Source organism: Varanus komodoensis, unplaced genomic scaffold, assembly GCF_004798865.1.
Source record: "Varanus komodoensis strain SLA01 unplaced genomic scaffold, ASM479886v1 scaffold18_1, whole genome shotgun sequence".
NCBI classification, from domain to species: Eukaryota; Metazoa; Chordata; class Lepidosauria; order Squamata; family Varanidae; genus Varanus; species Varanus komodoensis.
The window spans coordinates 7,175,362-7,199,549 of record NW_025335548.1 but is presented as its reverse complement, the minus strand read 5'-3'; the positions used below and the strand labels follow the sequence as shown (position 1 = coordinate 7,199,549).

Here is a 24,188-nt window from a genome sequence, read left to right as displayed (position 1 = left end):
CTGGTCACCCTGAACATTTTAAAGAACAGGGGTGCAAACAGGGGTCTGTTTACCCAGAAATGAGCCCTGCAAAAGCTTAGTAGAATTTACTCTAAGTCAGTATGTGAGTGGACATAAAATTATAGCCTCCGTCTTACTGAGAAGTGTCCAAAGGACATAATATAAAAATATTTTTTCACACCCATCGATATCAAAAAGGAAAGCCTTTTACAGGCATGCATGCACGGAGTCCTAGAAAATATTTTTTGAACAAGCAAGCAACCTGGACACTTTTTCAATAGTTCCACCAAATAATTCAGAAAGCATACAGTTTCTAGCATGCAAAACCAATCCCTTCCTACCCACCTCCCATTTTCTCCACCATCCTTCCCTTTTTGAGTATCCTCCCCTCCCCACAATATCTAAAGCAGATAAGGGGACAAACAAGAAAAGGTCACATTTACCACTATCAACCACCATCACCCTTTGCAATTTGCACTATACATCTAACTGTACGTTCTCATTTGCAATACAAAACAATGCAAAGCAGGCAAACTCAAGTATGTTTCTTGGAGCTGATAGCTGCCCCGGGGCCACCCCCCTAAGGGTTGGAGGAACCAGGGGAAATTAGGAGATGAACACAGCCTGGAATTTGGAACAGTTAAGCAGAGATGTCATGAATAGGACATTTGGGGGGCTTCCATTTACAGCCACCACCATCACCACAACAGTGAATGAGCTCCCCTCACCCATGCAGGTTACGGTTCTGGAAGTCCTCAGTGCCAAACTAATGGCCCATTTTTATCATTAGTGATACTGAAATATACTAAACACTTCCATAGTGATGTCATGGAAGACTGCTCATAGTAGCAAAGACAATAAACATGTTATTAAATGATTACATTGTGGTTTCTTATTCATTACCACTGTTCCAACCAAGGTATTGCCATTTTAAGTTCCATCGACCAACTGAGCAAAGATGCTTCAGGTTGTGAACTTGTTTCTGAATACCTGCAAACTGACAAGTTTCTCTCACTGAAAATGAACCAAAGGCCTCGCTTATTTGTGGCTTCCCTGCTTCCCGAGGGCAAAGTTCCTTCCTGAACTCAAAGGGGTAACTTCCTGGGTGGCAAGCTAAATCCAACATGACTTCAAGCCACTGTCCTGACTCTTGCCGGGGTTTGACTTACTTTTCCTCCTCTGCACAGCAGAAGAAATATTTCACTGCAAAGAAATGCAGGGAAAATGAAAAAGAGGAGCACAGTGGGAATTAAGACGGGGGGGGGGGGAGAAAAGAAAAAGGGTAGAAAGACAAATAAAAGGGAATGGTAAGAAATGCCCCACGTGGGCAAACTTCCCCTCTCAGTGGATTGCGCAGATGCAGCATTTGCAATATGACTCAGAAATGCCCACTTGGCGTTACTTTTCTGCAGAAGGACATTTACTCAAACATCCCACGGAGGCGTAGCAGACAGGGCTTTGACGCAGAAGCAACTTACCCCGAGCTTTGGTCCAAGCAATCTCGCGGCCAGAAATGCAACCGCCATTCCAAAGTCGGCGAGTGGGGGGGGGGGGGGGAGCACAAAGTGCGCCTTACTTCCGGGTAAATCTGCTTAGGAAGGCTGCTCCGCAAGGCCATTCTTTCTACTCAGAGGTCGGGAGAGGGGGGCACCCTCCCCTCCCCCCTCCCCGGCCAAGGGCTTCGGCCCGGGAGGGCGCCTCGGCCTGCGGGACGATGGAAGGGCGGCCCACTGTCAAGTTCAACCCGCGGCCGAGGCCCCGAGCGCCAAAGCACGGAAGGACGCCCCCGAAAACCGGCTTTCCCCGCGATGCAGAAGATCGCCCGCCGCCCGGAGTCGGGGGCTGCGTCTCCCCGAAGCGCAGCGCCAAAGCCACCCTTCTTGGGCCGCGCTCCGTCCGAGCCCACCGACCCTGCCCGGGAGCAAGCGGCAAACCCCGCGGGGGCTGCTCGCGGGCTGCTCACTTGCACGCAGGGAAGCGGGAGCGGGGCCGCAGCGCCCGCCGCCGGGCCGTTTCCAGGCGAGGCGCCTCCGGGGTCGCTGTGCTCGAGCGCGCCGGCTGCTTTGATTCGAAGTCAGCCCTCCCTCGCACGCAGGGCCCCTTGATCTGGATCCCGGGCGGAGAAGAATCACCCCACAGGCGCGCAGATCTGTTTTGCACAGCAGTAAGAGGCTGCACGGGCGCGGACTTCCTACGTGCACCCTCGAAACGGGTTTCTTTGCCGAAGAACTGCGAATTACTACTCAGAACCGGCGTTGGCTGTCCAGGGGGACGCATGTTTTGATCGTTGTTTTAGGTCGGGATGCGGCAAGGCAAATCGGATTGAAGTCGCCCCCCCCCCGCCCGGGAGCAGCCCTCAGCTCTTGGGGGGACAAGAAGGGGCTTTCACTTCAGACGTGGGATAAGATGGGGAGCATCGCGAGTGCTGCGGAAGGGGCCGCAAACAGCAACTTGATCAACCAACCGATCGGTGAAACCACAGCACACGCCTCGCGCAGGGCACGCCTGTACGTGTCTACTCGGGAGAAAGTTCCACTGAGCTCAGCGAAGCGAAATGTTTACACTGCTGCCGCACCAACTTATTTCAAGACCTGCAAATAGGCTAACCCCGGACCGCTCTCAGTTCTAGGCCCGCCCTCGCAACCACGATCCGCTTTCCAAAAGCTTCCTTCCAACTCAGGAGCGGGGAGGAGCTGGGATTGCTATTATTTGCTGAGTTACTCAAGTTATTTTATTACCGTCAGCAGCAAAAGTAATAATACGAAGACAGTTTGCAGATGGCCTCCTGCTTTTTCTGGAGGTTTCCCTGCCATTTCGGTATCCTGAATATTTCTAGCAAGACACAACCCTGCAGGAAAGCAGTAGCCGGAGCAGGGCCTAGTCTCGCTTAAAATCAGCTTGCCGACCCCACAGAGCGGGGCAAACCTTCTCCTAATAATTCCTTCAAATGCCATAAATTGTAGCCATGCATGAATATGTGTGTTTCTTATTTACACACACAGCCCTTTCACCAAACCTCTTTCTTGTGCCCTCTCTGATGAGACTGATGGGCAGAATTCAGCCACCAGCGGTGAATTCAACCCTACACAAGCTCCGTCCAGGCCCCCTTCGCTCTCCGTATGTTGTACAGTTTACAATGCTAGAAAAGAACAATGCGAAGCCATTTAAGCCCGCGTAATCGTGGCACATTCGATGCCCTTTGCTGCAATCCTATAGCCATTTTCCTACCAGAAAGGCCCATTGAACTCAGTGGGACTTACTGCTGAGTGGACACGCTTAGGATTACCCTGTTAATTATTGGGGAATGGAAGTGATTAAAGGGTCGCACAAACCATCAGTTACTTAGGAGTAAGTGCCGCTGGAATTAAGGAGATGTAACTGCTAATTATTGTTGTTTAGGAGGCAGGATACAATCGGATACATACATAAGATATACTGTACTTCGTACTATACAGATGAGGTTACAAGAGCTGAGCATGGCTGTCAAGGACAAGACATTTTGGAGGGCTCGCACAGCATATAACAAACCACACACGCACACGGGCGCAAGATGGCCTTCGCACAGGCACTCGCACACAGAAAAACCATTCAGTTTACCTTTGGGTGTTTACATGCGTCTGGACAGGTTAAAGCAGCTCTCTTCTTTCCACGGGGTCCCGATGTCCAGGCTGCTAGCTCAGTTGTGAAGTGGAGCAGAATCCAGAAAGCGACGGAAGGCATTTGCAGGGGGAAGGATCTAAGGAAGGGAAGGATGGACCAGATACCCCGAAAACGGTTCCTTCCCACAAGGAGAGAAGTAAACAGCCCAGCCCGATACACTGGAGTGGTGGGGAGAGAGAACACGGAACATGGAGGGCCTTTTCAAAAGCTCTGGGCCCCACTTGCTGTGGGGCTTGATTTGCTTTTGTTTTCCTTTTGGCGATTGTGTGAGATGCCCAAACCAAGGCAGAAATAATGAAAAGGAGAAAAAAAGAAAAGTCTTGGAAAGAAATTAGTTCTACTGTACTCTTTCCAAAACAATAAAACTTTTAATGCTAAAGCAGTTATATAACCAAAAGCTGTACAGAGTTTGTCTGATTTTTTTGTTAGAAAACAAAAATTTCTTCTTTTTGTGAGTTTTTTGTTTTGTTTTGTTTTTTGTTCATAAATATTGTTCAGTTCCCGGCACTTGTCTCAATAATTAAATTACAAATGATAAATATGGCATCATGGATATGTATTTACATACAAAAAAGTTATTACAAAAAGGCAACTGTTTGTACTAAAACTGCCAGGAGCTGGGTGAAATTAATATCACATCTCCCCCCTCCTTAAAAATATACTGAAAGACACCCCCCTCCCCATTCCCTGGTCAGACAAAATACATTCACAATTGTAATGGTACTGAAGAGGGAGAATGGGGGAAACAAACAGGGAGAAAAAGAGAGAAGAGGAAGAGGAAGGAAGGAAAGAAGGAAGAAGACAGACTTCAAGACAATACAGAACTTTGGCAAGTTTTAAGACCGTGGGTTTTCCTCTTCTTTTTCACAAGCACAGCTAAGGCCAAGGGGGAAAGTCAGTTCTCTGCTCTGAACCTCCCATGAAGAAGGAGGGAGGAGAAAGAATATCCACTGAAGTCAAATTATGAAAGGCAAGAATGGAGGGAAAGAAAAGGGGGTGTCTTCAGACAGTGGATTAGGGGAAAAAAATCAAAGAAATAACTGTTGATGCAGAAAAAGAAGAAATTGCTACTCCTGAGAAAAATAGACATAAGTAAGTCTGGTCTCTGGCTTTTGGATGGGTGGGGGAAACCAAAGACCACCCCACATATATGCATGCGCACCCACGCGTGCGCATGCACACACACACCAGGGTTTTTTTCCCTCCCGCAATTTTTGTCCCCTAAACTCCAATGGCAGGTCAGGGATAAGTTCAGCGTCCTTTGATGTCACCAGAAATCCTTTTGGTCCAGTCCGGAGTGGAGAATTAAGTTTGCTCCATCAGACGTACCACTCATTAAAGTTGGGGGGCAGGCCAGGGTTGTGACTGGGGGTGGGAGTCTGAAGGGTGGACGTGGGGGGCTTGGTTGAGTCCTTGCTCGCGGTGGCCGTGATGGCTGGGGGCGTGGAAGATTCGTAGCCGGAGCTTGCTGCGGGGGAGGACTCTGAACCCTGGGTTTCATGGACCTGAAAAGAAGGCGGACACAATCACAGGAGGCCAGGAGCAAGGAAGCACTCACCTTGTCTTTGGCTGGTGAGAAAAGGGGAAGGCAAGGATGCTTGTGGCCACTAGATCAATAGTACGTTTTTAGTCTATCCTTTTTAAAGGAAGGATTAGGGAAACCGAAATGGTGTCCAAGCTCCAGAATTGATTCCCAAACTAAAGCCAGGATGGGGGAGGGAAATAAATTCCGGAGGACCGCTTCCCCCATTCTGACCTCCCCCCACCCTTTTGAGAAACAGACATCGTGTGACACATTAGCTGCAATTCATCTGACTGAAATCAGAGCCATCTTCTCCCAAGTAGCGCTGTAGTATGGTATAAGGAAACTTGGAAGGAATTTACATTTCAGGAGCTCTCTGACTGTGTGAAACGGATCTCCATTCCACCCCAATCTCCTCTCTGAGCCATCCCCAGAGGCAAAATTTACTCATTCACAAACTAAGATCGAGAGCTCAACAAATAGTTACACACGATGAAAGATTACTTAACAAGGGGAATGGCTAAACCAGCCGTTGAGCTGCTGATGGAGCCAGGCCCCCTACTTAGCCAGGCATGGCCATTTGGAAAACAGTGTTTTAAATTTAACACACACCCAAAACACAGTGTGCAATTATTTTTATTTCTGACTCTCCAAACTGAGAAGTCGCTTGAAAGATGAAATGGAGGTCTGTTTCCCAAGAGAACATCTAGCTTCCTATGTCAAAGTGAAACATTCCATGCATTCAACACATGCAATATAGATTTGCAGAATTAAACACGGGCACTTGTGTTCCTATGCATGAATCATGCATGCATTCATGCTTATGTTTAACCATACATTATGCACATATATTACAGAACACTCACTTTCTCTTGAAACATACACAGATTAATAATATTAAATATATGTATATCACTATGCAGAACTGCATGCACTAAATTAAGGCATAGAAGTAATTCTCATACATGTTCATATACACACATATACAATTGTATGAATAGATATGATTTTATACAGGTCTCTTTCTACACACACACACACACACACACACACACACACACACACAGTAGGCAATGACATGATTGGCAGATTTTCCAGGGCAAAGCAGGGTATATGAAATACCTTCATGTGCTTCCTTAAGGAACTCGGGTGGGTATATGACTTGTCACACACTTTACAAATGTATGGCTTGTCCGATGTATGCACATGCATGTGTTTCTTTCTGTCGCTGCTGTTTGCAAAACGCCTGTCGCAGCCTTCAAATTCACACTTAAAGGGCTTCTCGCCTGCGAATTAAATACGGATAAAAAGAGATCCAGATCAAGAGCCAGGTACTGGTTTTGCAAAGGAGGGCGCCTGGAGCCTGGCCAGAGGACAGATGGCTTTCCCGCTTCTTCCTTCCTTCTTGGCCCTCTCTGCTTAGAGAAAACTTCCGCCGCCCCTTACGACTTCACGGTCCTGCCTTCCTCTTCTCTCTGCCTTAAACTGTCCTTGGAAAACGCCGACGCGTTCGCCGCGTGCTCGGCCAGAGGGAGGGGAAGCGGGGGACCGAGGCCCGGTAACTTCCTCTCCAACAAAGGCGTGGGGTGCACTGCGGTTCAGTCCAACGCTCATCCGAGCTTTTCCAAGGGGGGCTGTTAAAGGGAACATAAAAACAGAATTTTGGAGCTATCTGAGCACGGAGAGGCCGAGCCGGAGGGCCGCCGGGGGCGAAGAAGGAAGCTCCTCTGAAGATAAATTGTGGCGGTCCAAACGGGTTTGTAAGGACGCACGGGAGACCCCCAAATTTGCATTCTTTCTCTGAGTTCTTCTAGCTTTATGCTCCTTTTTGTGGAAGAACGGAACCGAACACACACACACGTAGCACTTTGACAAAATAACAGTTATCTGTGATTTAATTAGAAGATGGGCCGATCAAGGCATTAAAAGAGGGACAGAACGGAAGTGAGAGAAAATTAGAAGCACTGGTATTTCTATGGCAACTTCATCCGAGCTATGGAGACTCAAATTTCTCGGAAAATGCGATCAACGGGGGGGGGGGGGTACAAGCCCCCTCCCCCGTTTTCCTCACATTAAGCATAGGGGGAGGGAAGTTCGGAGAGGAACTGGACGTGGGGATGGGGAGGCGAGGCAGAGGCAGGGCGAAGGTGGAAAGAAATTGCTCCAAACCTCATACCAAACCAGAAATGTGGTGTTTTCTCCCCCCGGCGCCGCCACGCGAAATCGCGCGAGGTGGACCGGCGGAACAGCACGCGGGGAAACCTCGCAGCCCCGACGGAGCGTGGGGGAAAGACTAGCTCGAAGCGGAGGAGCAACCCCATCTCCGGCCCAGCGCGCCGCCGCTTTCATGTCTCTCGGTTTATTTCCACTCCAATTCTTCCCCCCGGCCCCGCCCCCCCGCCCGACCCTTTGATGCCCCGCTGCGCGCCCCCTGCCCCAATTCCCCTTCGCGCGACCGCTCGGCCCCTCTGCGGTGCGTGCGCTTTTCCAACCCCAACCCCCCAAGATCTTTGCTCCGCAAAAGTGCGATCGGCGGAGGCGCGCCGGATCCTCCAAGCGCGGCCCCCGCTGCTGCTCCCCCCCGGGGTCTCGGGGGGGGGGTGCGTGCTGGGGAAGGCGACCTCGGCCGGGCGGCGGGGGGAGAGGAAGGGGGAGGTGGGCGCTCACCTGTGTGCGTCCGCTTGTGGATCTTGAGGTTCTCCGAGCGGGCGAAGATCTTCCCGCAGCCGGGGAAGGGGCAGGGGAAGGGCTTCTCGCCCGTGTGCACGCGGATGTGGTTGACCAGCTTGTACTTCGCCTTGAAGGACTTGCCCTCGCGCGGACACTCCTCCCAGAGGCAGACGTGGCTGCTCTGCTCGGGCCCCCCGACGTGCTCCATCGTGACGTGCGTGACCAGCTCGTGCATGGTGCTGAACGTCCGGTCGCAGCTCTTGGGCGAGCGCGGCGCGGGCGGCGGCGGCGGCGCCTCCTCCAGCCACTTGCAGGACAGCTCCTGCTTGATGGGCTGCCGCATGTAGCGGAAGAACGCCCCGGCGCCGTGCGGGTGCGGGTGCGCGTGGTGGTGGTGGTGGTGGTGGTGGTGGTGGGCGGCCGCCGCCGCCGCCGCCGCCGCCGCCGCCGCCACGGTCACCCCCCCCACATTCACGTTCATGGGGCTGTAGCCGTGGAACTGGCCCGCGCCGCCGTAGGGGTCGGCGCGGGGGCTGGAGACGCCCCGGTAGGGCTCCGGCCGGCCGAACAGGTCCCCGCGCAAGCCCAGGTGCATCTGTCCGTTGTCCGCGGGCCCCGCCGTCGGGGAGGCGCGGCTCGGCGTCTGCTCGTGCAAGCCGGGGAAGAGCAGGTAGCTGCCGGGGCTCTCCGCGATGCCCGGCGGCGGCGGCGGCGGCGGCGGCGGCGGGTGCAGCCCCGCGGGCGCGCTGCTGCCGAAGAGCCCGTGCTGGGCGGCGGCGGCGCCCCCTCCCGAGGCGGCCGCGTCTCCCAGGCCCGCGCCGCCGCGGTTGCGGAAGAGGAAGTCCCGCGTGGAGCTGAACGCGGCGGCGGCGGCCGCGTACGAGGAAGGCACCTGGCCGGCGGGGTGCGGGTGCGGGTGCGGCGCGTGGTGGTGGTGGTGGTGGTGCGGGTGCGCGTAGCCCGAAGCCTGCGGCGTGAACGCGGACCCTTGCCCCGACGCCAGCTCGTGGGCGGACGGGCTGATCTTAAAGGACGAGTCGCCGAACGGGTGGTTGAGTCCCATGGCGGCGGCGGCGGCGTCGCGGTTCGCCACGTCGTGCGGGTGGTGGCGAGGCGCTCCGAAGCCCCCCACGCCCAGCGCGGGGAACTGCGGCCCGCCGTCCAGCAGCATGGTCATCGCCCGGCGCTGGAGGAGGACGGCGAGCCTCCGCTGCGTCTTCTCGCCTTCCCCGCTGCTTCCACGCAGCGGCGGCGGCAGCGCCGGCGCCAAGCCGGATTTGGTTTCCCTGCCCTTCTCTCCTCTCTCGTCCCCCCCCCCCCGATCAGCCCCACACAATGGCGAGGCAGGCAGGAGGGCTCGCGCGCCAGTATCCCCGGTGCCGCATTCACACGCGCTGCGAGCCTCCAAAACGCGAGGAAGAAAAGAGAGCGGGGGGGGGGGTCGAGTAGGAAAAAAGCCACTGCAACTACAACAACAGCAACAACGGGGCCGCCCCCCCCAGGGCAGCCCCAAACCCCACCCACTCGCCCTCGAGGGCCAGGAATGGAGGCTCCCGCTCAGCCCCACGCACTGGCGCAAAGATGCGCGCACACGCAGCCCCCGGGGGATCCCCGCTGCCTCCTTCCACCCCTGCCTTCCAGGAGGGCTCCCTCCACTCCAACCGAGCGACGTCCTTGCACTGGCCAAAGTCAGCCGCTCCTCCCTGGCTAACACAGATCGGGGGTGGGGGGGCAAGTACGAAAAAACGGGGGGAGGGGGAGGGCGGGAGGCCGAGCGAGCAGGAGAATACCCAACTCCGGGAGACAGCTTCTCTGCGAGCCAATGGGGAGCCGCCTGGCCAGCCGTCACCTGACCCTCCGTCGGCCTGCCCATTGGACCAAAGCCCGGTGATTGACGGCGTTTAACATTGAATATGGCAGCTCCGTTTAAGCCTCGCGTTCTGATTGGCCGGGCTGGGTTTAGTGAAGCGCAGGTAAGGTGAAAGGATGCCCGCCGCCCCCAAACGTTTTGTTTACTGGAGATACAATTGGGGGGCTGGGGGGCAGAGATGAGTGGCTGAGGGGGGAGGGAGGGGGAGGAGGAGGAGGGGGAGAAGATGATGGTCTCGGGGCAAATGAGTTGTGCATCCCTCTTAGCCTAAAGGGAAGAGGAGAGAAAGCGACTCTCCCCAAGCATAGAGTATTTCCCAGCTCGCATCTTCCCGGGATGTTGGGGGGAAACTCTCGCTTTCTGCCTTCCCTGGCCCCTGCAGGGCTTTCTCCCTCTTCCCGTTTCCCTTTGCCCACTACATCCAAAAAGAAAGACACGGGAAAGAAGAGGTCCCTCTCAGACTCTCTCGAAACCCGGGCGGCGAGTGCGCCCGGGCGCGCGGAGGGGCGGGCTGCGCGGAAGCGCGATGCGCAACTTGGGCTCCCAGGGCACGCGAGACCCCCCCGACTTGTGCTGGGGTGCAGCTGGGCGCAGGGCAGCCGCCTCGGCGGCAGCAACGACCCCCCATCCCTTGACCCCGCGTCCCCCAAAGCTCGCCTGCTGCACGGCCGAGCGGATGCTCAAAATATGGCACCAAATAAGACACGCAGAAAACTCTGAAAAGAGCGCGGGGGCGGGGGTGGAGCGAGGGAGAGATTTTGTTCGTTTGCCCAGAAGGATCGTGCGCTTAGAAAGACGGATTATATTTTTATTTAATCTCCTTCGGGTTTTGTTTGCGTGTGTATTTGTTTTCCAATGTGCTGACAGTCTGGGATGCATGGCTGGGAGTTGGATAGGTGTGTCCTTCCCTCGACACGCATTACTTTTCTCTCCGAGCATCGCCCCCACGACGCGCGCGCGCCCGCACACGCACCCCGCTCCCCTTCACGGTTGAAGTGGAAGACGAAACTCCTCTTCATCTGATCGGGCGCTGGCGAGGCGAGACATAAATAATGCAGCCCTGCACGTACCTACTCTAAAGTAAGTCGCACTGGGTTTCATGCGGCTTGCTCCCAGGAAAGCGCGCGTGCAATTGCAGCCTAAAAGACACCCCTCCGCGGATCAGGCTGCGACGATCTTATGCCTGCTTGCTCGAGAGTAAGCGCTAGTAAAGCCGACGAAGTTTACCTTTTGAGTAGACGCGCGTGGGATCGAGCTAGTAAGCTACTTTGGTTCTTCGGATAACACATCGCGCAGAGAGGATATGTTATTCCGAAATCCGAAGCAGGAAGATCAAAGTCACCCGGTGTAAATATCTCTATATTGCATAAAATTATGCATTATGTTTTAAGCAAGTACGATGTTTTAATGTCGGGGTACACCGATGGTTTGCAACCATGCGTTCTTGTTCTCCCCCCACCGCCCCGCCAATACCTCCCTACCCCCAATAAATCCAGTCATTTTCTCTTTCTGGAAAGCATTTTCAAGGAGCGATGGGGGGGAGCAAGTGTTGGAAAGAGAAGGCGCCGGAAAAAAAGATGCCAGGGATTGTGATATGCGGAGGTTTTTCGAGCCCCGAAGACTTCCCATTGAAGGCGGTTCACAGCATTTGCCGCCGCCTCTCCGCAGGAAAGATACCATCTGATCAGGTTCAGAAACGCACTGAGAAAGTGCTTCAAACGGCCCTTTATGAAACGCAGCCCCCTTTCACAGCCTTCTCCCCCCACCGCACGCTCAGCCAGCCCCAGAAAAAGGCTTCGCGGGGCTTTATTTTAGCGTCTAACCAAAAGGGGACAGAAAAAAAGCAGGGAGGGGGGATTGCAAAGGGGGAAATAAAACCACCGATATGTGGATATAGATATATCCCTCAACACAGTTTTACGTCGCAGCAGGCGCAAATCCCCTCCCTCCCACCCTCCAGAGCCCCTCTCCCGTCCCCTAGAAGGTGAGTGCGAGCCGTCCCTTTTTCGCTGCCGCTTTTCTGCATTTCTTCAGAGACTAACTTCCTGACCCGATCCACTCCTTTCCCTAACCCTCTTGGTTGGCTCTTGCTTCGGGGGCGCTTTTCGTGGGGGCGACAGCAAGGTGAAATGGAAGACGGGGGTCGGGATGGGGCGGACGAGGGGGGCTTGTGTTGTGGGAACTGAGGTTGCGTTTCTAGGCGCGGGGGAGAGAGAAGCGTGGAATTTTGCCTCCTTCCGTGTTGATGGAGTCCAAGGGCTTCATGAGCGGGGGGAGATGAGCGGGGTGTGCATGGCCCCCGCACGATGGTGGTGGTAGCAGTGGAGCGACACGAGCCTTTTCCACTGGGCCTCTGGGTTACTCACTTTGGTGGGGGACGGAGGTGGGCTCGGGGGCAGACAGAGTCCAAAGCTGGGAAAGGGACCACGAGGAAGTCCTTGCGAAGAAACAAGTGGAGGAGTTTTGCCTCCGCAATGAACCCGGGATGAAGCTAGTGGGGATCCCCTTCGCCGCCGAAGGGCTTCGCTTTTGCCCCCAGATCGTGGGGCTACTCAAGGTCGGGGAGAGAGCGGGCTGGCCATGAAAATATGGGCGCCGCTCCTCCGTCCCCCTCACGCCTCTTCTTACTGTTTAGGAAGCATTTCTCCCCACGCACGTACATGCCTGTCTGTTGTTTTTATTTTTTTTGGGGGGGGGGCAGGGTTCCCATGTCAACACCAGCTTGATTTTGCCCCAAGTGGCCCTCTACCTGTTCCGTGGGTCTGCCTTTCAAGGCCCCCGTCAGATAATTAATTACCTCCAGCACGTGTTCCGTTGTCTCTGCAACAAGCTCCAAAAAAAGGCCTAATTCAATTAGATCATCAACGGGGCCTTGGGTTAGGGGGCGTCTGTGAAGCCGCGGCTTTGGGCGAGCTGGGGGGATGACCTTTGCTGGGGCAAAAGGCCTGTCCTCATTGTTTCCGGGCTCGGGGGTGATGTCGAACAACTCCGTCCAAGAGCAACGTTCGCGGGAAGGCAATGCGAAAAGCCGACCAGGAGGACGGACGGACGGGCTCGCTCGCTCGCTCGCTCGCTCGGGCGGTCTTTCCTTCTCAGAAAGTACACACTTAACTAGACCTGAATGCAGATTAATGTAAGTGTTTGGGAGGCGTGCGTATGTGCTCACACCAACTCTGGACCCGTGAAATTCAAGAGCCAAGATCTTTTTGGTCACGTCTACTTTCTATATTTCTATACCCAAGTTTTTATGGGAGGAATGAACAAAAGCATTTTAAAATGCACCCTTGTTTTACACACTGCGTGCTTACGACATACAAATCTTTCCCCCAATTTTGAGGCGAGGGAGGGGGAAAATCCAGATTTACTTTCAAGAAGAAGGAGGCCAAATTCACTTTGGTGCATGTTTTAAAAATGCGTTCACCCGATGTATTGATTAGGAAGTGGGAAATCAAAGGAAGCGTTATTTATTTTGGAAGGCGAGGTGTTTTCCCTGAGATGAATAGGGAGACCTTCTTTTGCTTTGTTTTTCAGGGAGGAGGAAAGGCAGATATAAATTGCAGCTTTAAACAAGGGATTGTGGTCCCTTATTATTTTATTGCTTAGGAAGAAAAGGGAGGAGTGTGGAAACAGGAGGGGAGGAAAAGGAGGCGGGGGAGGCAAACTCGACATCATGGAATCTACTTGCAGATTAGACAACATAAATTAACCTATAAATCTCTTTTATACATTTCCCCCGATCAACTCTGTCGAGGCCTCTATGACTGGGGAAATAATATATTGGGTACACAAGAATAGGTCAAAGTAGTTTACCTAGCCTTGGGAAGAGGGTGTGGGTGGGTGTCTCCTCTCCTCCCCAGCCCCCCTTTTTAAAAGACCTACTAAATTATGTAGCAAAGGGCTGCACAAAGGTGGTTTTTAAAAGCAGTGCTTTGGATGTTGACTGTAAAAAGGGAAATCTGTCCTCTCATCCTCATTAAAAGGCCGGGTTGATTTATTTTCTACAGATGCATGGTGCTTCTTCACTCACTGTTTCTCCAGCTATCTTTCTGTTGAGCTGTCCAATATCAATCCGTATTTTTCTCTTGATTTCAGTAGGAAATTTCCTGGCTTAATTTCCTCCCATCAAAATAAATGGAACATAAAGCTGCTTAATGTGGCTGGATCATGGCTCAGAATCACTTAAGTAGATTTAAAAAAAAAAGAAGAAGAAGTTAATTATTTGGATAGAAGTTTACAACGTAACATTGTGTGTGTGTGCTTAGAAAGGAGTCCCATTAAGTTCATTGGAACTTACTCCCAAGTAGGAAGTCTGCAGCTGTGGCTTTTTCCGGATCTGCTGGGGCATCTGTAGCAAGGGATGGAATGGCCAGGACTGCTTTATAGGCCAAACACACGCAAATAGTCTAGAAAACAGCCAGCCAAGTACTGGGGAGAACATTGCTAGTTGCGTGTTCCTTCTCACCCTTTGGCTGCAATGGGGACGAAGGGTAGGGAAGGAGAAGAAAAGAGGTTCCCCAGAGAACGCAGAGCTGGCGTCTTTGAGTGACGAGGTGCCCGCTGGGTGTTTGCTAGGTTTTGGGGCTGGGCATTGGCTGGTAATGTATATTCTTTCGTTCATTTCAAACCTTCTTGATGGGGGGGCTCTTTCTGCAGAGTGGAATCCTGCATTCTGCCCCCCAATCCTAAATGATGGCACCAGTACAGTCGATTCTCTCTCTCACACACCGATATAGATGAGAGAGATATTTTCCTAGTAGTGCACCACAAAACCTCAACCCGCTTCCCTCTCCCCCATTTTATTCCAGAAAAAAAAATGGTCCACATTTGAACAGTGGGACAAGGAGAGAGGGGACCCTTTTCCTGCTGTCGTTTCTTAAGGGCTCTAGAAATGGGCTGCAGTGGACTTCTTTCCTGACCAAGCAAACAAATAAATATCCTGAAATGCCTGCACTCTGAGCAGAACCCGCGGGTCGTGTTCTTCGATCTGGCACCCGTTCTAAAAGAAACCGAAATCGACCCCACATGGGTCCAAAGGGAAGGCCTTATTACCGACCCCCGTCAATTTCGCAGTCTACCCGAGTGCTTCTGGTCAATTTCACTTGGGGCACTTTACAGGTGACAGCCCCGTTACGGATCGGCGCCGCTTCTCGGCAGCTGTCCCGACTCAGGGGACGCCTGTTTCCCCCCAAACGCGAAAGCAACCAAATCGGTTTAAATGTTAAGTGGAATAAAGTGCCAAGCGTTAATAAGCACGGCCCCAAAATGCGCCCAATGTTTTTAATCAGCTCTCGGGCCAAAAGGCGGCGGCTAATAAGCGTTTGAGGAAGGAGTTTATTCGTCTGCCATAAACATGGATGCGATTCCGGCGTAATTAAATGCAAGCCACAAAAGCGAAAGAGACGGTTTCATTGTCGCATTCAGTCAGAGCAAAAGGAATCACGTGTACATTTGAACTTCAGAGATCCGCGCTGGGCTAAACAAGTCTGAACTCCGACAAAGAAAAAGGGGGTGGCGGGTGGGGTGGGAAAGGCGGGTGGGTGAGATATCAAAGCGTTCGTACAATTGCGGAGAGCATTTGGGAGCGCTGAGACGAGGGAAGGGGGTTAAGGAAACGGGTTTCCTAGGAGGAGGAGGAGAACTTGGGGACACGGGAATTCTGACACTTCTGCGGTGAACGGAGCCGCGCAATTACCGCAGAGGGTGGGAGATGATACTGAGGATGTCCCTGCCCCATAGACCCGGTACTGTGGGGCCGAGGTTTTAAAGGAGCGGTGCTGCAGGTGGAAGATTGGGGGATCGCTCTTTGGGGAGCAGGTGGGCGGGAGCAGATTCAGGAGAAGAAACTTGGCAAAGGGTTTTGCGGGTGGGGTGGCACGCAGCGCCTCTTAATTGTCCAAATCGCACTGGAAGCTGGGAAAAGGTTTTGCCCACCCCTCTAGGGACAGAGAGTTTGGGAATGATTTGCTGATTTTAACGCCCATCTGAATATAAAATCAGGCGCATCTTATATTCCCTCCATCCTGGCACCTTCACAAGGACATCTGTGTAACTGTAAAAAGCATATCCTATTTCTTCAGCGCTTGTCTCCCTTCCCAGCTTTAGCTATCATTTGTCCATCCATCTCTGCAGGACGGTTATCCATACATAAGCCATCCCAGAGCAAGACATTGCCAGAACAAGAAACAGATAAAAAGCATGTTGCCATGGTTTTTAAAAAGTGTATTGCCAAAACAAGAAATGTGCAAAGCCCCAGCTGCTTTGCCTGCCTTCCCCAAACTTAAACCGATTTCCTCCGTGTACGAAAGATCAGAACCGGATTCAAGGCAGAAAGGCAGAGAGACAGCGTACATGTCTGCCTTACAGTAACTTTAGAATCTTACCAAAATCCATATAGAAGCTTTCCAAAATCCATATGGAGCCATGAACATTAGCAAGTAATCTCACGGGTTTACCGTGAGAAATGTTGTCTTTGTTGGTGTGGGAATTCAGGACTTTGATTTTCAAAATAGGCATTTCGTTCTCTCTCAGTTCAAGTACAATGAGTGACTGCAGGAATGGATAGATAAAGTTGGATATATGATCTATTAATTCCTGCGTGGTTGAAATATCATCATCCTCTGAGCTCAATAGCACAATTTTATTTACAAAGTTGCAAACCACATTTTAAAAAATCACAATTAATTTTGCAAAGCTGGTTTAGAGCCTCTATCATTTTTGGGAAAGATGGGGTCCCTATTTTGGGGGAATTCATGTACATTCCTTCCCTCTGCCCTTTCCTACTCCTTTCTTACTCTGGGATGAGAGAGGGGTCTGCAGTTTATGTTTCAAACTTCTAAGCTATGGACTCAGGCTGCCTTGAGCAGGGCATCACGATGAAGGCGAGGATACATCGGCGGTGGCGCTGAAATGGGAAGGGGTGTTTTTTGGTTTGATGATCCCCTGTACAAAATGCGGGGAAGCACATCAATCCACTTCTAAACCACTCCCACAAGATGTCCCGGGAAATGATAGATAGCGAGGGGAGGGTGGGGCACCGGGCGATTTTAAGAAAACCTAAGCCTTTAGGAGGTTAGCTGGCCTGAGACAACAGAGGTCTGATTTTTGCAAGGGGGCAGTGAGAAGCAAGGCCAGACCTGCTCACTGTGTGTCAGAAGGACATGGGGACATTCTGCACGGTGGTCCCAAGCCCCCCCCCCCCCACGGGACTGCAGACAATAGGACTGTGCAATGGGCAAATGAAATGCTTCATAAGTGACAGTGAATGTGATGTTGCACCGGGACTCAGGCGACCCGGGTTCTGGTCCCCGCTCGGCCATGGAGCCACCTGGGTGACTTTGGGCCAGCCACAGGCTCTCAGCCCAACCTACCTCGCAGGATTGTTATTATGCACGCAAAATGGAGAGGAGATCCTTAAAAGCTCCGTTAAGTCGGGGTGTAAAAGTCATGCAATAATATACATTTATTTTAGGACAATCCCAGGCGCTAGCCTAGATTGCGGAGGGTAGGATCCTGTTGAGGCATGAGAAATTTCTGAGCAGGCTGTGGCCACTACGTAACATAATGCAGGCCCAGCGCCACAGTCAAGTGTGGCCACCCCCTTGGAACGACTGTCTCCTAATATTTGCTCATGCACAGACATCGCATGCATATAACCAGTCGATTGATTTATGCCTTACCATGGCTGAGTACAGACAAATTTTCTCCTGTCTTGGCAGTGCTTTGAGGTTCCCTACTTCCAGAACCAGACCGAAATCCATCCTTGCTAGGAAGCCCACCCTCGTGCCGATTTATTGCATACCCATTTTATTTTGCCATATTACAAAACTATTTAATTTTATATAATTGTATTCCCCCAGAGATCAGGCACGTGAGTACTTCCCCATCTTTGCACCCCAGAATATTACTGGGCCCTCCACCCTGTGCTTTTGTTACCTTATCATTTTAGAAGTTGCTTTTGAACGACCAAAACAATCTGACAGCCATGGAACCCAACCCAAATGTTCTCGGCTTGGCAGAATAGCCTTCTTTCAACTAAGTGACTTTTAAAAATAAGGACTAAGAATGATGAATGCCGGTTTGCCAGAAACCTTACTCCAAGCTCTCTCACGCGCACCAGTCCAAAACTGGATGGGTTTTGCTTGTTGCTCCGCACAAGGCCGAAGCGTAGTGCTGCGCTTGTTCACTTGGAAGTAAGTCCCAGTGATAGCAGTGGGTCGCACCGCCTAGCGCAACCGGGGCAGCAGCCCAAGTCCACCATCGTATCTGACCATCGAGCGCTCGATCCCGCCGCTCCTTCTCCGTCTGCCTCGTAATTGAGTGCCGCATCGCTGCGTGCGTCTGCATGGAAGGTTTTCGCCTTCCTGTCCCGTGTAATTTAGCAGATTCTTCAAAGTATTTGTACAAACAAAAACCTACTTCTATGTAACGGATTATAGCAGTATATTAACGTTGCATATGCGCGCGCGGGCGCGCACCCCCCCCCCCCCCGCCCACCAGGAGCCACAAGGTCTCCTGGCACCTTGGAGGCAAACCAATGTATCACGGCGCAAGGTTTTATATATTAAGAATGTCAGAGTAGGGTTACCTCCATGGGGAACTTTGCTCGCTTCGTCCTCCCTAGAAAAGTGCGAGCGTGTCAGAGAGGGAAGGAGAGACGGGAATCTCTTCCTCTGCCTCTCTTATTCAAGGCTCTTTTTGTGCAAAGATGCCCAAATCAAAAGCAAGCCCCTACGCCCCGCGATGAGTTTTCTTTCTCCTTCCCTTCCTTTCCCCTTCCTTTCCGGAGCTCCTCGGAAGAGAGAGGAGAGCAAAACGGGGGCGGGGGCGGGGGGGGGAGAGGAAGGAAAGAAAGTTGCGAATATCTCAATCAGTGACGAGGTGACCTGTGACCCGGAGGGTGGCTGCATTGTCCTCTTTCTTTTGCGTGGACATACCCTGTATTGACCCTTTCTGCTTGATCGAGCCCTGAGGGGCAACCGGAGCAAACAAACCTCCGAAGGCATTCGGGGACTTAGGGCGAGGTCGCCGTCCTTCCTCCTGGATCAGCTGGGAAGCCTTTGGAGACGGGGTTGTCTGGACAGGCAGGCTCCCCCGCACCGCCCCCCACCAAGAAGCAATTCCCTGGAAGGGCTCTCTGCGAGGCCCCCGAACCTCCGTGTTCGGGGGCTCGGAGGGAAGGCGTGTGCGGACCTGGAAGCGGAAAAGGAGGCGCGGCAGCGCTCGGACACGGGCGTCGGACTGGAGCAAGGCGGGATGAGGACGGGGTCGGGGTCGTCCTTCCCCCGGCTCAACACTCAAGTGGCGTTGGGGAGGGAAGGGGCGCTCTGGCTGCGCTAAGGAGGCCGCGGGGCTCCCCGCGCCACGCCGCTTCCCGGAAGTTTCCGTTTCGGATGCTGCGCGCCGCGCGCCGCCGCGGCTGCCACGGAGAAAGTGTTTCCCCGCGTGTTTCCGCGCTTCTCCTGGCGGGGCTCCCTGGAGGACGTGAGCGGAGAGCAGCGGCACTCGGGCGGGCTGGGCTGGGCTGGCGAGGGTGCGGGCTGCTTGCCTCGGCCTCTTCTTCCCCGCCGCGGCGTTGTTGCGTGTCCAGGGGCCGCAGCAGGCCGGCTGGCCGGTCGGCCGGCCAGGGCTGAGCCCCGGGGCCTGCCCTGGGCGGCCCGGATCCCGGAGAGGCCACTCCCGCTGCCATCCCCGAGCACTTGCCGAAAACGAAGGGAGGCAGGGAGTGGGGCATTTCTGCCTGTCTGCCCCGCCTGCTACTCCTTCACCCCACAAATCGTTCCGTAGAGCTTTTTCCTGCCTCCCGCTCTCCCGTCCAGCACCTCTCCCTCGCTACGAGGCAGGGCCCTGCAAAGACGCACCGAAAGGCAGACTCGAATCCCTGGGCATCAGCCAGGCTCGCGTTCCCTGCCGTGGGACCTGAGGCCCGCGACTTTTTCGTCCCCGGCTCCATTCCTGCTGGAGCAAGAGGAATTTGGAGCGGACTCTCCGAGTGACTGAGCTCTGGGGAAAGCTTGCCTTAAGTCAGCATCCCTGTGTAGAAAAGCAAAGAACACGGGAGAAAACCGAGCGGGTCGCTACTGTCTGGCCAGGTGCAGGTGTGCCTTCCCTCCTGCTATGGAGTGGAATAGCAAAGGCACTGAGAAAACCCAGAAGTCTTCCGACCAGGCGTGCAGAATGCCTTTCAGCCCGAAGCCATCAGAGAAGATCCTGGGGGCATATTATTATTGTTGTTATGCTTCACATTTCTGTACCACCAGTAGCTGAAGCTCTCTGGGAAGTTCACAACATTAAGTCACCCATCCAGATTTCTACCAGGCCCAGCCCTGCTTAGCAGCTGGACTGTGGGACTTTTCCTGTCTCAACAGGCCTAAGGTTTCCCCTTCAAGCTCTCACCAATGCCAAACCTTCCAGTGACATTTTAAGATTTTAAAATGGGAAAATGCAAACAGCCGGACAACCACGGTACTGTGGGTGTTCAAGGGACGTGGAAACCCCCCAGGGCTTGCTGTTGGCTTGAGCTGCTGCAGCCCTGATCTAACAGGAGCAAACGTGGGAGCAGCCGTGTGTCTGATGCAATGGGCTGGGTGGGGTCCCACATGTTTCCACGTTACAGCAGGAGCTTCCACCAGAAGAGGGACAGCTTTGGGCCACTGCCTTGCTTTTCCAGTATGTGGGGCCCACTGTGAGAGCCCCCTGAGGTTCTGAGACCGCTTGGCTGGCCCTTTGCCACCTGGATCTGGCTCAGCAATCCCCAGTGCCAAAATTTCACCTGCTGCATCTTAGGGAGACAGAGAACCACTGATAATGTGGAGGAAACATATTCAGTCCATATTAACTAAGGGCCTGGGTGCGGGGACAGTCTACTGAAATCAAAAATAAAAATATGAAAATAGTCTGTCACTCAACACTTGGACTGTAACCTGCAAGGAGATTTCCTAGTGATTTTCCCCCACTGATTTGCTAGTGATTTCTCAGTTATTTGGGCTTAAGCCTTTGCTTGCATGCATTGGATGGCCCCAGGTCTCTTTCAGGATGCAATCATACAAGGTTTTCAACAGGGAAAAAATCCTACAACCCGCAGCAGCCCCCAATTACCCATGCTGGGAGCTGTAGCAAATGCTTCTGTCTAAACACACATGGCCTATTTTATTAAAGTTGTTGTTGTTATTGTTACTGATTATTGATAATTCATGGAAACACCACAGCTCAGAGTGAGTTACTACAGTTCCTAAAACAGGACCGGAATGTAACAGAACCCCAAAAGATGATTTAAAATACAACTTCTAGAAGCAAGCAAAGAAAAACAATTTAACAGTGAGAACAATATTTGATACAGGGTGCACTTGAAGAACACCTGTCACAGGTTCCCCCATCAAGCACTGAAGGCACTTGGGCTGGGGCAGCCGCTTTCCAACAGGGGCAGTGCTCTGCTGCCAGAAGTGCATATCCAAGAGAACCAGAGCAGGTGTCATTTGGAAGGGTGGGCCGCTCTGCTATTGCCCAAGGGCCTCAGCCACAGAGTGCCATTCTCTCTCTCTCTTTCTCTCTCCTGTGCAGGATGCACAGGATCATAGGTCTTCCACTAGTGCATGCACATGTTTGCAGACTCACGGCACTGTTCCCAAACAAGACCTGGTGTGTTTGCTTCTGCTCCTCCCTGTGCCCTAATGAATACATTGAAATGAGGTCCCTTTGTACATGAGGGGAGGAAAGGGTCCTTTTCCTTTGTGGGCAGAATGCAAGCCATGTACTAGCACTGCAGAGTCCAAGCGTCCTCTAAAAATACCCATGTGTGTTAGCATTATGCTTATGCATGGCTTGTATACAAATTTAATTAATATATAATAAACATTATGCATAGTCCATCACACTGCAGCATCCTACCAGGATCTCAAGCCACAAAATATTTTAACGGGGAGGGCAAAATCCCCATGGTAGAGTCAATATTCTTATTTTATTTACACAATTATTTTTCGTATTAATATCCCCCTTTTTCCTGCAATGAGTATTATCTAGGCTGTAGGCCTAAATGGTGCTTCCTCCAACCAACCTGTCCAGGAATCAGTGACCCGGGAAAGCAGCAGTGGTCATTCTAAGTTAAATTATTAGTATCATGTTTACACCCTTTCTTCTGCGAGGAGAAAAGCAGCTGAGAAGTTTCCCCTTCTCTCCATTTTATCCTAGCAGCAACAACCCTCTGAGTAGCTTAAGTGAAGAGACCAGCCCAAAGCCACCCAGTGAGCTCCATGGCTGACTGGGGACTTGAACCCGGATCTCGGCAGACCCCACCCCACACTTAAACCACCAGGCCACAGAGGCTTTCCAGATCTGGACACTCAAGGTTCGGGTTCAAACCCTGGAGAGCAGCTGCTGGCCAGAGGAGAGGATGCTGGTGCAGAGGGGGAAGAACCTGCAACAGGGAAGCAGTTTTCCCCATCGTGCGCAGGCTGGTCATGAACTCAAGCCTCCAGCTTGAGGGAAGGGAGCCCAGCCCAACAACATTTCCAATCTCTTTCCTTTCTTTTTGATAATATATGTATTAGTTTTTCCCCAGCAAATCCTCTAAAATGCGCAAAGAAAATACAAGAGAACAATGTCAAGAAATGATACTGGAAGCATCCATCCAAAACAGATATCTTTGTCCTCTAGGAAGAGTCAGGCTGTCCCAGAAGTGTCACAAAGCATCCTTCCAAAGCCTGAGCTGGGTGGGAGGTGGACTGGATGTTGAGGAAATCTCACCAGCTTAGCTAAGAAAGGCGTTCCTAAGGCCAAGAGGAGTATGGGAGGCAGGTACGTCTGCCCTCTCCCACCTATTCCAGGTCAATGGCACCACCTGGCCCTCATAGCGGAGCCATCTCTAGCCTAGTTCAAGGTGACAGAGAGAAGTTCAGCACTGCCTTAGTTCAAAAACTCCACAGCATCATGGCTCTTTCGGCCAGTGTCGCCTTCACCCAGTCCTGGGGTGCATAACCTGCCCTCCCCCCCGCCCCCGAAAGCTGATTCCACAGATATGCTCCTTCCTCTCGGCTTCTGGGATGTGCACACATATGTGTTGCAGGCATGGACATATGTGTGCATGCATTGCTGCACCCAGGCCTGGAGTCCTTGGGGGCACAAATGTGGCACCCCCTCCCTCAGGCCAGGCTATCAAAGAGCCACATGCATGAGCCCGCAGGGCTCACCCAGGGTCATCCTGCTTCCATCAGGGCCAGCAGGTGCTTCTTAGAAACTCGGGGCCCGTATGCCCAGATGACTTTTCTTCTTTACCAACCAGTGCCAAGAGGCAGACAGGATGTGCAGTTTCCTGGTCGACCTCCTGACCGGGAGCCATTAAGCCACCGAGAACCTGCCCATCTCTTCCCAAGTCAGCACCACGGATTTGAGGCCCTCCTTAGCCCTGGTCATCCTTGCATCTTTCAGCAGGCGGTTCCTCATAAGAAGGATGGTAGCCCTGGAGGGGCCCTGGTAACAAATCTAACTCTGAAGCAGCATCAGCGCAACTGAGCATCAGAGACTTCTGCTGCCCCCGTTGCCTCACTCCTCTCCCTATCTGCCCATTCTTCTCCCCCTCTCCAGCAGCCTTACCTGTCCACCAGCTCCCCTACCCCAAAGCACAGACACAGGCCTTAATAACCTCCACACAGCGGGTGGATGTAGAGTGAGTGCAGGTTGCTGTTGTTGAACTGGAGATTATCCTGGTGTCTGGACACCAGATGCGCAACAATGGCTTGTTCACCACAAATGATCCACAAGGGGAGGCCATGGCCTTGTTGTTGAGCTTTGAAGTGTGGTTTGTTCACCCTGATACCAAGATAACCCATGTCTTTGCTCTTGCCTGTTTTGATTATCTGTTTTTAGCTGTTTCAAACTTTTAAAAATATTTTTCTGATTTTATGATATTTTGTTGTACTTTGTTCACCTGTTTTTATGGACTGTTTAATCTACCCATAGCGCTTCAGCTGTGGGTTGGTATAGAAATGGAAATGATAGGGGTGCTGAAGACCCACCCTCAACACACAGCCTTTCAGCTTGGGTCATCACATTGCCTGGGATCAGTCATTGCCTTCCTCAAAATTCCCAGTCATGCCTGGGATCACATTGCCTGGGATCAGTCATTGCCTTCCTCAAAATTCCCAGTCATGCCTGGGATCACATTGCCTGGGATCAGTCATCTTTCCAAACAGCACAATCCGAATGCCTGGAAGGGGCTTGCTTTTCTTGTCCACTGCTGGCTCCAGGATGCAGTATTTGGAGTAGTCACCTTCAGTACTACTGATTTGCTCCAGAAGTGCATTCACAAACCAAAAGACTCAGTTGTTGTTATTAGAGTTTGAAATTATATTTATACTGTGAATTTCTATTTTTTAAAAAACCAAATTGGCACAAGTGTGTATGTATGTTTAATGCATTAAAATTCAAAGGGCTACAAACCCTTCATTTAAAACTACCCCAGAACAGTGATATTTC

General features: G+C 52.4%; 1 protein-coding gene across 1 annotated transcript; it reads right to left on the bottom strand.

Moving 5' to 3' along the window:
* Positions 1–4,979: 4,979 nt before the first annotated feature.
* On the bottom strand, positions 4,980–9,029 carry ZIC3 (Zic family member 3). The gene is made up of 3 exons (XM_044427080.1): positions 7,850–9,029; positions 6,305–6,468; positions 4,980–5,165 (listed from the first exon to the last, which is right to left on the bottom strand). The coding sequence occupies exons 1-3, from the start codon at positions 9,027–9,029 to the stop codon at positions 4,980–4,982; spliced, it is 1,530 nt and encodes a 509-aa protein (XP_044283015.1).
* Between the last annotated feature and the right edge of the window lie 15,159 nt (positions 9,030–24,188).

What these genes read in the sequence shown, in the direction of transcription:
- ZIC3 (XM_044427080.1), bottom strand. Translation starts at nt 9,029, where the DNA reads ATGACCATGCTGCTGGACGGCGGGCCGCAGTTCCCCGCGCTGGGCGTG. An exon ending in CCACAAGCGGACGCACACAG is followed by an intron (nt 6,469 to 7,849) that starts GTGAGCGCCCAC and finishes TTTAATTCGCAG; the next exon opens with GCGAGAAGCCCTTTAAGTGT. An exon ending in CCTTAAGGAAGCACATGAAG is followed by an intron (nt 5,166 to 6,304) that starts GTATTTCATATA and finishes CCTTCTTTTCAG; the next exon opens with GTCCATGAAACCCAGGGTTC.